This window comes from Mesocricetus auratus, unplaced genomic scaffold, assembly GCF_017639785.1.
Source record: "Mesocricetus auratus isolate SY011 unplaced genomic scaffold, BCM_Maur_2.0 Super-Scaffold_100025, whole genome shotgun sequence".
In the NCBI taxonomy this organism is placed as follows: domain Eukaryota; kingdom Metazoa; phylum Chordata; class Mammalia; order Rodentia; family Cricetidae; genus Mesocricetus; species Mesocricetus auratus.
Window position 1 is genome coordinate 1,789,033 of NW_024429206.1, and position 14,071 is coordinate 1,803,103.

The following is a 14,071-nucleotide window of genomic DNA, read 5'->3' on the forward strand; positions in this document are numbered from 1 at the left end:
TTTTTTTTTAATTTTTTAATTTTTGGTCTGAGTTGGTCTCGTGGGCTGGAAGTTGTTTCTCTGAGGGGAGGGCCCACAAAAATTTAAAGTCACTTTCTCAAATCCGCCTCAGTTCTGTCCGGAGCGAGATCCGTACCGACCCCAGTTTGAAGGTGGCTACTGGCCGCTGACAGTCTCTCTTCCGGAACGAAAGCGGCGCGGACAGGCTGTTTCCGGAGGGGTTGCCCGAGACTGGTGCCCTATTGCGCCCCGCCCCTCGCACGGCCACGTCCTACCGGAGCCGCAGGGCTGGGCCGCTGATGGTGAGGGCTGTGGGGCTTGTGCTGAGGAGGGTCGGGGCCTGGGGGTAGTGGGCGCGGGTGGGACTGGCCGGGCCGCGCCGCGCCCAGAGAGGCAGGCGCCGGCAAGGCCGAGGCAGAGTCCGGGGAGGGTCGCGCGGACTTGGGGTCAGCGGCGGCCAGCTCTGGTCAGCTCTTCCTTCTGCTGCCTCAGGGTGGAAACCTGCCTTGCAGCTCGTGTCAGTAGCGGCTTGGTCAATGCAGGGGCTCCCCCTGCACCTCAGGGGATGCGGTCGGCCCGGAGAGCGTGTGTCACCGCTGCATGGCTCAGCTTGTGTGAAGTCCGCTGCTTTCGCAGTTGACGGCGAGTGTGACATGGTGGCATGTCGTTCAGTCAGCGGGGGGACTTACTGTTTCGGTTCTGGTGCTCAGAGGTGTTTCACGGTGCTGCTGAACGTGGACAGTAGAGTCAGTGGCTAGAGAGAGCTCAGTGAGCAGCTCACCCCTTTCCACAGGCGCTTTCTGAATGTCTGTGGAAGGAGAGGCCCTGTCTGTTAACAGGTCTCAGGATACAGTTGTGTTGTCGTCTCTGTTCTCACCACTTTATGTTGAAAAGTATACTGACAGCTCAAAACAGTTGTTGAGAGGATTAGCTTCGTCAGGCCTGCGCAAGAGGTGACTTCTGCCTCAAGGCATGCCTCCATGACAAGAAGCTTCTGTGCAGAATTGTTGAGAGTAATGTCTCAGAAGAGTGAACAAGGAGTGTGGAGACCCAGCTGGGCATGGTGGCGCACACCTTTAGTCCCAGCACTCAGGAGGCAGACGCAGGCGGATCTCTGTGAGATCGAGGCCAGCCTGGTCTACAAAGCGAATTCCAGGACAGCCAGGGTTCTGCTACCCAGAGAAACCCTGTCAAATAAGCAAACAAAAAGGTGTAGAGACCCTATGGAGAGTCAGTTGTACTTCTGGGTGCATAATATAGCCAGGTAATGAAAAAAGGCACAGCATGTGCAGAGTACAGACATAAGCAGGAGCCACATAAAAGTGATCTCTAGTTTAGGCTAAGAGGTTTGTATTTTATTGTCAGTGGGACATTGTAAACCATTTACAGATGCATCGTGGCCTTTGCTTTTATAATCCTTTAGTAGCTCTCAGCTACAATGTACCTTGAATGAAAAAGAAAGGAAAAAGCTGGATGTAGTCTCACATGTCTGAAATGCCAGCTCTTGGGAAGCCAAGACAGGAAGACCTCCACTACCTTGATGCCCAAGCTACATGCTAAGCTTCTGTTTCAAAACCCAAAAGCAGATCAGCAAGATGGCTCAGTGGTTAAAGGTTCTAGAATCTGAGGCCATGAGTTCTATGGAAGCCCCATGGTGGAAGGAAAGAACCCACTCTCATAAGTTGTCCTCTCACCTTCATACACCTGTGCCTATGAACAATTAACACAGACACCATTGGGGGGTGGGGAATGATCCTATCTCCTCCCTACTTCCCAAAAGAGAAGCATAAGAAATGAAAGTCATCTGATGATGCTCAGACTTAAAAGTAGCTGGGTTTGTGCCAATTGCTTTAAGTAGTGTTATTTTTCTCAAGTGAGAGTATAACTTCAATTTGGCTTTTACTATCAATTTTGAAAACTGTTGAAAGAAGAAATAATTGCACCTGTTTATTCAAGGCATGAACAGATCCTATATCTTACAGATCCTATATACATATATATATATATATATATATATATATATATATATATAGTCCATCCTATCAAAACTTTGTATTCATTTTCTCAGTGTTTTTGTTGATGAGGAAATAAGCTTAAGTGTGGCTCAGAAATCTATCTAACAAGATCTTGCAGCCAAATGGAAGAACAGTCAGGATTTGAGGCAAACATGTTTAACTCAAAACCTGTAATTTATGTCCTTGCTGTACCTGAGGCTGGCCTTTGGTTTTTACTTATATAGAGTGTTACTTGTTACTATTCGATAGTGTGTAATCAAGCAGACATCTTCAAGAAGTCCTCTTTTATCTTTGGCTGTGTGTCTTGTCTAATTGGTGATAACCTCAGTAATAGGGCAGCTGTTGTTTGTGGGTCAAGTTCATGGTCTCTGCTGGGGAAAACTTGAAGACCTGTTGCACCTGAGATTGTATTCTCAATGTGGAATCTAGATGAACTGCTAATATTAGGTATTTCTTGGGACTCCCTTTGTTCTGCCATCTAGAAGTGGGGGTGCAAGTGGTTAAAAATGAAACTATAAACTCAGTGAAGCTATACAGGACTGTAATCCTAGCACTCAAAAGGTGGAATTGGGAGAATCTACATGAGCTGGAGACTACACTGGCCTGTATACTGAGCCTTTGTCTTAAAAAAAAAATCCCAGCCGGGCGTTGGTGGCTCACGCCTTTAATCCCAGCACTTGGGAGGCAGAGGCAGGCGGATCTCTGTGAGTTCGAGACCAGCCTGGTCTACAAGAGCTAGTTCCAGGACAGCCTCTAAAGCCACAGAGAAACCCTGTCTCGAAAAAAAAAAATCCCAAACCAAAACCAAACAAATCAAACTAGCTAAGATAGCTTAGTCAGTGAAGTGCTTGCTATACAAGCATGAGGACTTGACTTTGGTGTTTTGCCAAAGCCGGTGTAGGAAAGTCTGGTATGGTCATCTACACTTATAGCTCCAACACTGGGGAAATGGAAACAGGGACTCACTGGCCAGCCAGTATTGATGAACTCAAGGTCAGTGAGAGATACCGTCTCAAAAAACAAGATGAATGGCATCTGAAAATGTGCACATACATACCCACAGAAAGAGCCAAGTTGACCAAACAAATGAAAAAAAGGACAACTGTAATGAGAATGGACTCTGCTTGTTTTTTTAAATCACAAATGTAGTGTGTAGTACTAAAAACAGCTTTTTTGTACCTCTCCTTACCCCCACCCCAGCTGACTCATCTTCTTCCTTGGTGCTGGGAGACTTGCCCTTGTCAGCAGTCTGGGGTAATGAGACCCTGTATGACTGAGTCATGCTTACCAAAATTCAGAGGAGACTGATGGTAGACAGTAAATGTTAGTTTATTGCCCATCAGGCAGGACTGCTGTCAGAAACCCAACTCCTGGCATGGCCCAGACATTTTGGCTGTAGAACCACTTATGGAGGAGCTAACTGATTTTGAACAGGAACCATTTAAGTGAGTTAACCAGAGTCAGTTGTAGTTGGGTTCCTCTGTTCTGGAGGGCTGTACCATTCCATCTCTGAAAGGAGGAAGGACTGCTTAGGAATCAGGTGTCTTACTTAGCACAAAATCAGAGTAAAGGGAATAAAGAGGGGAATATGTGATGATCTCTAGCTTGTGACAGCCTGTTACATGTGCCATCAAATTTACATCATTGGTGGAACTTGAATATTCTTGGCTAATGTCTGTCTTTATGAACAGTCTCACTGTTTACCTCTGAGCATATTATCTCTGGAATTTCTTAGCTGTCCTCGTTTTTTTTTTATTTTTCCTATTCTAGACCTGTACTAGTCATTTGCTGTGTTGATAAGCTGAGCTGACCATATCAGTGGTGGGTTCCCTCATTCACAGGTGGTCATCAGTCACAGAGGACAGATGGAGTCAAAGAACATGGTCTGCAGTGATAGCACCACTATCAAGTCAGCATCACACCTTGTTAGTGAGGTTTCTTACCTGTAATTTATCTATGTGAATTTTGATTTTGTTTTTTGTTTGTTTGGGTTTTTGTTGTTGTTTTGTTTTGTTTTTGAGGCAGGGTCTCAACTTTGTAGCCCAGGCTTGCTTGAAACTCACTGTATAGACTAGATTGACTTCAAACTCTGAGATCTACCTGACTACCTCCTGAGTGCAACGATGTATGCCACTACACTTGGCTCAAGTGTGATTTGTAAACTCTGGATATAGGTTATTTTGCTATGAACCATGTTAAGCGTAGCACAAAAAGAATAATAGAGAACTTATTCTGAAGAACATAGATACCAGTATTCGTACGTGTGCCTGGAAGCTCATATTTAAATCTTACCTTTTGATAAGGAAATGAGTTAGTAGTATCATCAGCACACTTTGGAGCTGATAAATATTTGCCAGATTCAAGGTGAAGTTATATTTTCCTAAACATAGTCTACCATAGTGAGTCAGAAAATTACTGATCCTCCTAGTAGGGAAGGGTAGATGGTCACCTGCCATAAGATCCCTCTCTGCCCACTTCTAAGTTAGCTACCGTTCTGTGTGTTCTTAGATCTCCCTTCTGGATCTCCCCGTCTAGCATTCTATTACCTAATCCTTTGGCAATTGCTTCTTTAATTTTCACTCCTCTCGATCTGAGCTGCATAGATCACAAGGGTGGAATTTCCTAGTAGGAGCTCTGGCCTTGGGCATGGTCATTCCAAGTGTTTTATGAGTAGGTAGGTCTGTCTAGTTTACAAGCTGCTGGCCACAAATAGCTATTTAAATCAGATTAAATGTAAATAAAATTTAAAGTTCAATTTCTTAGCACACGTTCAACTACAACAGATTACAAGCTCTTTAAAACCCTTGTGGTAGAACTTCCTGTAACTGATACCAGGAGAGACACTCAGTTCCTTAGCAAAGGGCTAAGGTGTGGCTAGTTTGATATTTTACCCTCAAAACCTAGGATGTTACATGGTGGCTCACAACCATCTACAATTCAATCTGGTGTCCTCTTCTGGCATGTAAGCAGAACATTGTATATGTAATAAATAAATACATCTTTTAAAAAAAACCTAGGATCTAGGATGTTGTAGGTGCTCAAGGATTGTTTGTGGCATGGAAATCTGTGTTTGTTTTCTACACAAGTTGGGAGCCCTGTAACTGTTACATAAAATCTAATAAATTTCATTTCATAATGAATTTTTTCTTCCTCTTATCAGGAATCATGGTATTACTTGGTTTGACTTCAAGCCATTTGTGAGATATTAAACCTTATGGCGAAAATGGAAAACAGAGTAGGATCCTTCCTAGAAGCTCTGTGCTGTTGCTGATGGCAGAAACCAAACTTTATTCAGAGTCACTTCTAGCTCCTCAGAGTTGTCTTAGTCTGGGCTGCCCTAACCATGGATGGTGCACCACCTAAACAAGATGGCCTCTGGGACGACAAGTCTAGCAATGATATTTCATCTTGCCCTGAAGCCTCACTGGAGACGTTGGGCTCACTGGCACTACCTCCTGACCAACCAAACGAAGTTCAGAGTAAGTCAACCGGTCATTCTGTATCCTAGCATTTCATTTTCAGCTGGTGTTTTGGAGGTGGGCATGAACTTTTCATTCTCTCAGAGTGTTTTAGTTATCTTATAGATATTCTCATTTGGTGCTAACTTTAGATGAGGCATAGTCTGTAGTCAACAGAATAGGAGCCACTTGGATATGTACCGTGGCCAGCAGTAGAGCTGCTTCCTGAAGGCTTCTTGGATCTCCACTGGTGAATTTTCGTTAGTGCTTGAAATTCTACCTTTCTGGTTGATTGGGTGTCAAAGTTTTATTAATTGGAACTGATTAGTGATCTAGGATTTCTGAATTATGTTTCTCTGTTAGCTGCTGGGTTGTTTGTGCACCAGTAGTAACTCAGTTGATTCCCAGACCCCATGCAGTCAGGAACTAGGAATGCAATATGCACTTAAAAAAAATAGATTACTGTGTACTGGTTCTCTAACAGAAATTGCACTGTAAGTCTTATAAAATGATGCTCAAGAAGTTAACATGCAGTGGGTGAGGCAGGTACTGGTATTCGTATCTGAGAATGGATTCTTGCATTGAACCACATCTTAGATCTATCACTCAGGAAGATTCATGGAACCTAAGCATAGGGTAGATGTGAGGGTTAAAATGAGTGATGTATATAATGTGCCAAAAATACTAGGATGTAGCTCAGTGGTAGAATGCTTCCCTGACATGTGTGAAGTCCTGATTCAATCCCTACTGCCTAGTGAACATCCAGTAAGTGGATGCAGCCATTTTTGTCTTCTATTCATCATGATGTATATATTTAAGTTTGTATTTGGAAACAAAGTCTTCATGCATATTGGATCTTGTTGCTTTTAGATTTTAAGGTGTAGTATGTTGCTCAAAACTCATTTTGTTTAGCAGTCTACACATCAGAAAGTGGTATTAGTCACTTGTAACTTGTATCTGAAATGCAGAATCCCTGCACCCTTTAATAAAGGGTGACAGTGTGGGGCTAGAATCCTCGCTCCCTTTAGCAAAGGATGACCTTTAGTAAAGCTGACAGTGTGGGGCCATCTGTGTCCTATAGCAAACATGTCTTGGTCATTGAGGATTTCTTTTTCAAGGAGGCATGTCAGTGAGTAGCAGGAACCTTTTTTTTTTTTTTTTTTGGTTTTTACGAGACAGGGTTTCTCTGTATTGTTTTGGAGGCTATCGGTCCAGCCTGGCCTCGAACTCACAGAGATCCGCCTGCCTCTGCCTCCCGAGTGCTGGGATTAAAGACGTGCGCCACCACCGCCCGGCTTTTTAAAAAAAATTTTATTTATCATATATACAGTGTTCTGCTTGCATATATGTTTGCATACCAGAAGAGGGCACCAGATCTCACTATAGAAGGTTGTGAGCCACCCTGTGGCTGCTGGGAATTGAACTCAGGACCTCTGATAGAGCAGTCAGCTCTCTTAACCTCTGAGCCATTTCTCCATCCCTTCAGTAGCAGGAACTTTTATTTGTAAATAGCAACCCCATTTTTACTTGAATTGAGAAAAAAAAAGATGGTGTGTGTGTGTGTGTAATTTCCTGCATGCCCTCTGGATGTATCTTGGTACCCATTGATGTTAGTGCCTATGAGATCTTAGGTCACTGAGCCTGGGAATTAGTATGGACTCTCTCCCTCTCAAATGGTTTACCCACCAGGGGAAGGCAGAAAAAAGTCTAAATTTGACTTAATTTTGAGAAGTCTTTATCTTTTGAGGAAGAACTGTGTTTTGGTTCTTTGCGTAATAATGGTGGTGGGTGAAGCTAGGTTTGGGTCATGAGTCCTTATGGATAAACTTAGGTTTTAAAATTTTTAGTGTTTTTGAGACAGAGTCTCTTAGAGCCCAGGCTTTCCTCAAACCTGCTGATTAGCTCATATATATACATCATGAACTCTTGATTTTCCTGCTTGTATCTCCCAAGTGCTGGGATTTTAGGTATGAATAGCCACACTTGGTTTGTGAATAGAGTTTTTATAATACCTAATCCTTGTTCATCAAGCCAAAACAAAGTTGGCTTCTGTTCACTTTTGCAGAATCACTCTGATGTGATTATCTACCTCTTTGGAGGAAAACATATTCTGAATTTACTTTGAGACCAGCACGTGAAAATGTGAGGCTGGACTCTGGTTAGCCCTGCTGTCACCTGTATGTGTTTGAAAAAAGTTCTCAGCTTTGTTTTAAGCCTCTGCATGCCTACACACACACACTTAAAAAAAAAGACTTCAAAGGTTTTTAATTTTTTCCCCTTACTTAAGTGGGAATGAAACATGAGTTAAATACACAGTCATAATGTAGAGGGTGAGGCTAGCTTACAGGTGAGGACATGAGACTTTGCCCCAAGTCTCCCTGCCCCACAATAGGTATGGGACCTTTTTCCTGAGAGTCAGAGAAAACAGACTTGTAAAATGTGAATAAGCTATGCTTGTGGAACTTACATGTAGCCGTGTGTCTTGAAATGACTTAAACTTTTTCAAATACTGTCTAACACACTTTCTTTCTCTTTTCAGATGCCAGTATTGAGGTAAAAAACAGAATTTTTAGGGAAGGAGGAAGTCCAGATAGATCCAGCCAGGAGGCCCTTTGTCAGAATGGGCAGTTCCCAGACCCTCCGTTGTCTCTTGATCCCACAGCAAGCCCGGTGGGACCTGATGCCTCTGCAGGTGTGGATGGTTTCCATGACAACCTAAGGAAGTCTCAGGGAACTAGTGCTGAGGGCAGTGTTAGAAAAGAAGCTTTGCAGTCTCTCAGACTCAGTCTTCCCATGCAAGAAACGCAACTGTGTAAGCATCCATTCCCTCTGGGCTCTTCCCACCCCTTGCTATCTACATCTTCTACTTGGAATCAGTGCCTTACTGCTCCTGTGTGAGCAGTCCTGACTTATCCTGTCTTATCATAGTACTCAATGGGGAAGGCAGAAGGATGCATCTTAATGGTGTAGCTTCTCTTTAAAGAGTGAGGGTACATCTGGATGTTGTAACTTTCTTCCATCCAGTACTAACAACAGTATCAGACTCCTTGACAAACACACCTCATATGTCATTCTTCATGGGTGGCCAACAGACAAGAGTTTTGTCTTAAGTTGGTAAACCAGATTCTCACAAGATGTTTTGCATATTTATATAAACAGACCCACATTTTTCATCATTGTCTTTATAAGTAAAGTTTGTGTGCCTGTAGTTAGCTACTTGTGAAGGCTAAGGCAGGATTGAAAATTGAGGCCAGCCCAGCAACTTATCAAGGCCCCTGAAATCAAACAAAACAAAAGGAATCTTAGGGGCTAGAGAGATGGCATACATCCGTGGTTATCTACACTCAGAGTCTCTCTCTCTCTCTCTCTCTCTCTCTCTCTCTCTCTCTCTCTCTCTCTCTCTCTCTCTCTCACACACACACACACACACACACACACACACACACACACACACACGCTTAAAAATAAAACTTTTTTAAAAGTAATTTTAAAATAGGATTCTATTGTTTAAATAATTTTACAAGATTAAAACACTTGGTTTTATCTTGTAGCTCCCCCACTACCCAGGGCAACTTGTGTTGGCAGCTCCGTGTTGCCTGCTGTATTTGTTTTACTTTTGATGAGATGGGGTTTGTCTTTATGGCCCTGGTTTTCCTAGAACTTGCTCTGTAGACCAGGTGGGCCTCAGAACTCAAGAGATTCACCTGCCTCTGTCTCTAGCATATTGTGATTAAAGGCATGAGCCACCACCTGACTTTCCTGATAAGTCTAATTCTTGACCATAATGGGCAGTGTTACAGCTAGAATCTTGGTGCATGTGTCCTTGGGCCATTAAGCTTGCTTCTCTATAAGTCAAGCAGGTTTTTAGTCTTTGTCCCACATAGTCATATTGTTAGTAACTGGTGAAGACACTTCCCCCCACTATAGTATATAGACCTCCTCACTCATGCCATAACATATACTTGCCCGTACACATAGAAAATAAAAATAATTAATAAATTTAGCGTTGCTGGGCGGTGGTGGCGCACGCCTTTAATCCCAGCACTCGGGAGGCAGAGGCAGGCGGATCTCTGTGAGTTTGAGGCCGGGCTGGACCAACAGCCTCCAAAACAATACAGAGAAAACCTGTCTTGTAAAACCAAAAAATAAATAAATAAATAAATTTAGCGTCAGATGAGATGGTTCAACTGGCAAAGGCATTTGCCATTAATCCCGAGGACTTGAGGTCAATTCCCAGGACCCACATGATGGAAAGAGAAATGACTTATGCAGGTTGTCCCTTGATCTCACAAGCGTGCCCTGGAATCTGCATAAGTCATTTCTCTCCAATAAATTGATAGACAGAATTATGCCTCCTTAATAAATAAATAAAATTATGCATTTTAAAATGAACTTACATATTTAATTTTGTCTCTCCAGTTGTAGGGAGTTCACACCTTGCTAGTGACAATGTATGGATCTGTTCTTACTGTCATCCTGACTTAGAGGTCTATCTCATACAGCTTGTCCTGGAGCTTTAGTGTTGTTTAAACCCAAGTGAGCTTACTGATTTGTGGCATCCGTGTAATGACCATAACCCTTGAATTTGTCACGCATATGGCCAAACCACTTGAATGACAGTAGCTCTGTGAAGAGTCAGTGCACAGATTGCTTAACACAGTGGAGGGTCCTAGTGAATTCTGTAGCTGTCCATATTTTACAGATTTTTTAAAAGATTTTTAAAAAATGTTGCTTCTTCAGAATCCATGTCTGAAGAGGGTGATGTTTGTAAAAGATATTTAAATTATGCATGTGTCCTCTTTTTTGACCTTTTAGCCCTCTGCTAATGTTTCACAGACACATCTTCTGGTTATTAGTATTAAAACCACAGGCCCAGCCCTGGTGAGAGTGGCTGTCCTGGGTTTGCAACTACAATGACTTTAGGTTACCTGCTTCCCAAAAGGTTGAGTTTTAAATATTTCAAATCATTTTTTGATTTAAAAGTTTCCATTTGTGCTTACTATTCTTGAATATGAGTTCTGGATTGAACTCATTTGGTAGGAAACCAATGTAGCCTGCCCTTCACCCTCAAAGGCAGAGTCTTCTAGGTCTTCATTCTGCACTTAAGTGCTACAGCAAAACTAATCAGTCATTTTATTTATTAAATAGACAGTGTTTGAATAAATATGGTTAAATATGCTCTTGGTTTTTATATGGTGCTATGATTTGTTAGTGTAGCAGTTGAGATAATCTGAGTGTAATTTCATAAGAAACTATATCTTTTGTTATGAGAAGAGGCCCATTGGCACTGTGTCACTTGTAAGGCTGACTTTATCTGTATGCAGTGCTGTGGCTCTCAGTTTTCTCTCAGTCTGGAAATTGTCGTGAAATGCAGGTGACTGTGTGTGGTTTAGCATACTGGTGATTAAATTGAAAACAACCAATCTGTGATTACCAACTTGCTTTCTGTGCCCTGCTCCCTATCAACCTCTCAATGGTCATTTCCCGTGCAGGCTCCACTGCCTCTTCATTGCCCTTGGAAAAGGAGGAGCAGGTCCGGCTGCAGGCCCGAAAGCGCCTGGAAGAACAACTAATGCAGTACCGAGTAAAGCGCCATCGGGAGAGGGTGAGTCTCCTGGACTGGAGTCTGGGCTGTGTGAGCTCTGAGCGAGTCTGAGGCCTGCAACATAATGTCCTTGTTTACTGCTGGCTTGTCCAGTTCACATCTGAGTTGTCTAGTTTCTTCATCTCTCACCTGTAGATGGAACTGATCCACGCAGCGAATATTGGGAAAGGGGAGTTTAAGATATTTATTTAGAGAGAGCAATCACTTACATTAGAAGCTGGGTCAGCGCTCTATGGTCTCTGGGCCTCGGCCAGGATCCAAGAGAGAGCTTTTGCTTTCTTTCTCTCCTTATATCTCTCATCTTTCCCACGTCCCTCTGTCTATGCCCTCAGGTATGTGAGATCTCAGCTACACTCACCCTTTCCTTTTGTGTTGTTTTTTTTTTTTTTCTTTTTGGTTTTTTCGAGACAGGGTTTCTCTATATTGTTTTGGAGGCTGTCCTGGAACTAGCTCTGTAGACCAGGCTGGCCTCGAACTCACAGAGATCCGCCTGCCTCTGCCTCCCAAGTGCTGGGATTAAAGGCGTGCGTCCCCAACGCCCGGCTTGTGTTGTTTTTTAGCAGTTATTGTTCCTATGTTTATAACTGCAGTGTTTGGGATGTTTGTCATCCTCACCTGTGTCCCTACCTTGGAAGTACACTAATTGGTAGAATGACAGGATTGAAATTTTCCTGTAAGAGAAAGTTATGCTGGGTCTGGAGAGATGACTCAATGGTTAATAGCACTTGTTGCTCTCCCAGAGAACTTGGGTTTGATTCCCAGCATTCACAATCCTCTGTAACTCCAGATCCAGGGCATACAACATCCTCTTCTGACCTCCAAGAGCACCAGGCATGCACATGGTTCACAGAATACATGTAGGCAAAACACATACACATTAAAAAAAATAATTTTTAAAGAAAGTAATATTGACATACATAGCTGGAATTTTTCCTTTATCCCAAATATCACTCAGGCCATTGTAGAATTTCTAGTTAGTATAGTGATATAAGAGATAGAAACACTGACAGACAGGAGAATTGGTGTTATTTGCAGGTTGATGATGCCTTGGAAGACTGAAAAAAACAACTGAAAACCATTTTTAGGTGTAATTTGGTTTTAGGAAATTGTTTATTATTGCACTTAATTAATGAAAAAAAACAGTAATTATCCTGCTATGACCACTTGAAAAAGATAATTTGCAACAACAATAAAAATGATAAAATAGCTGGGAATTAAAATGATGATAAACAGTATTTTAAATGGAGCAAGCGTTCAACCTAGGTGGGTGTTGTGGCACAGTTATCCTAGTACCAAGATGGAGGCAGGGGGAATCATAAGTTATTGGTCATCCTGGACTCTGAGACTCCTGTGTCAACATCCTCCTCACATCACAAGAAAGAGTACCATGTGTCTTTGTGAGGTATGTATAAGCAGTAAAGATGTTCACTACCTTTTGAGTAGTTTCAAAACTAAATACTTTCTAAACTAAAAGTAGACCTAATTTAACAGAACCTTTAAAAATTTTTTTTTCTATATCTGAGAAACTAACTAGGATAATAGTTAGGAAAGTTTTGCCAAGAAAGTTAGATGACAGATGTTACTCGCTTTAAAATGTTTTCAAGTGATGGCCCAGGGAGGTCAAGTCTGATTACTCGATGCAGCTTGAGTGGTGAGAGACAGATTTAGAAGATCTGCTGCACCCAACATTCTGAGGGCCTGGCAGACTGCCATTAGTAGAAAGAATGTTCATTGGTGCATGCTTTCGGGATGATAGTTTTAGAATACTGCTTACTAATCTTTTTTCTTTCTTTTTCATTTTATGTGCATTGGTGTTTTGCCTGCATATATGTCTGTGTAAAGGTGTCAGATCTTGGAGTTATAGACAGTTGTTAGCTGTCATGTAAGTGTTGGGGATTGAACCCAGGTCCTCTGGAAGGGCAGTCAGTGCTCTTAACCACCGAGCCATCTCTCCAGCCCACTCTGCTTGCTAATCTTAATCATATTTTTATACTTCTGTTTTCTTTTCAGTCTAGTCAACCTGCAACAAAAATGAAACTTTTTAGTACACTTGATCCTGAGCTCATGTTAAATCCAGAAAACTTGCCAAGAGCCAGCACTGTAGCTGTGACAAAAGAGTATTCCTTCCTTCGTACCAGTGTTCCTCGAGGGCCCAAGGTAGGCAGCTTGGGGCTGCTGGCACATTCTAAGGAGAAAAAGAGTTCCAAATCAAGCAAGATTCGGTCTCTGGCTGACTATAGAACTGAAGAGTCAAGTGACTCTGGTGGCCTTGGTTCCACTGTTGATGCTGTTGGAGGTTCCTTGAAACAGAGTAGAAGCAGCACTTCAGTTGTTTCTGAGGTTAGTCCATCATCTGAGACTGATAATCGCGTAGAGAGTGCCTCACTGGCTGGGGATAGCGTGTCAGAGGCTGATGGAAATGAAAGTGACAGTTCCTCGCATAGCAGCTTCTCTGCAAGAGGGCCCTGCGGTGTCGTGGCTAATGTGGGCATGCCGGGAGCAGCTTATATGGTCGATGGCCAGGAGATTTCTGCGGAGGCCCTGGGCCAGTTTCCTTCAATTAAGGATGTACTACAGTCTGCAGCAGCCCAACACCAGGATCAGAACCAGGAAGTCAACGGGGAGGTGCAGAGCCGCAGAGACAGCATCTGTAGCAGGTAAGGCAGCATGTGTTTTTGCTAATGTACCCCAATCTTTACATTAACTCTTCACTTACACAGAGCTCTGCTGCTTTATAAATAGAGTCAGCTCTAAACCACTTGTGTAGTACAAAAAGCATCCATCTTCTCATGTTACGTAGACCTCTCTCTTAAAACTTCCCAGGGGCTTACAAACTCCTATTTCTAGAGCATGTTCCTTTATAGGGGGCATGGACTTTAAGATTCCATTCACTGCTTAAGGGTTTCTAAAAATCTTGGTGGAAGCAGGGTATTAGTAGTACATATGTATGATCCAAGCACTTAGAAGACTAATGCAGTAGAGTCGTAAGTTCA

At 42.7% G+C, this 14,071-nt stretch overlaps 1 protein-coding gene across 4 annotated transcripts in view; it reads left to right on the top strand.

The window, feature by feature from the left end:
- Window positions 1–162: 162 nt before the first annotated feature.
- Golga3 (golgin A3) overlaps window positions 163–14,071 on the top strand; it is a 49,414-nt gene continuing 35,505 nt past the window's right edge. The window contains exons 1-5 of one of the 4 annotated variants that reach the window (XM_040731434.1): window positions 163–302; window positions 5,176–5,494; window positions 8,013–8,285; window positions 10,966–11,078; window positions 13,089–13,735. In XM_040731434.1, the coding sequence (XP_040587368.1) occupies window positions 5,359–5,494; window positions 8,013–8,285; window positions 10,966–11,078; window positions 13,089–13,735 (1,169 nt within the window). In that variant the 5' untranslated portion in view covers window positions 163–302; window positions 5,176–5,358. Of the gene's footprint in view, window positions 303–3,798; window positions 3,941–5,175; window positions 5,495–8,012; window positions 8,286–10,965; window positions 11,079–13,088; window positions 13,736–14,071 lie in introns of those variants that run through there. The other 3 variants (XM_040731436.1, XM_040731435.1, XM_040731437.1) reach the window with 3 other exon arrangements.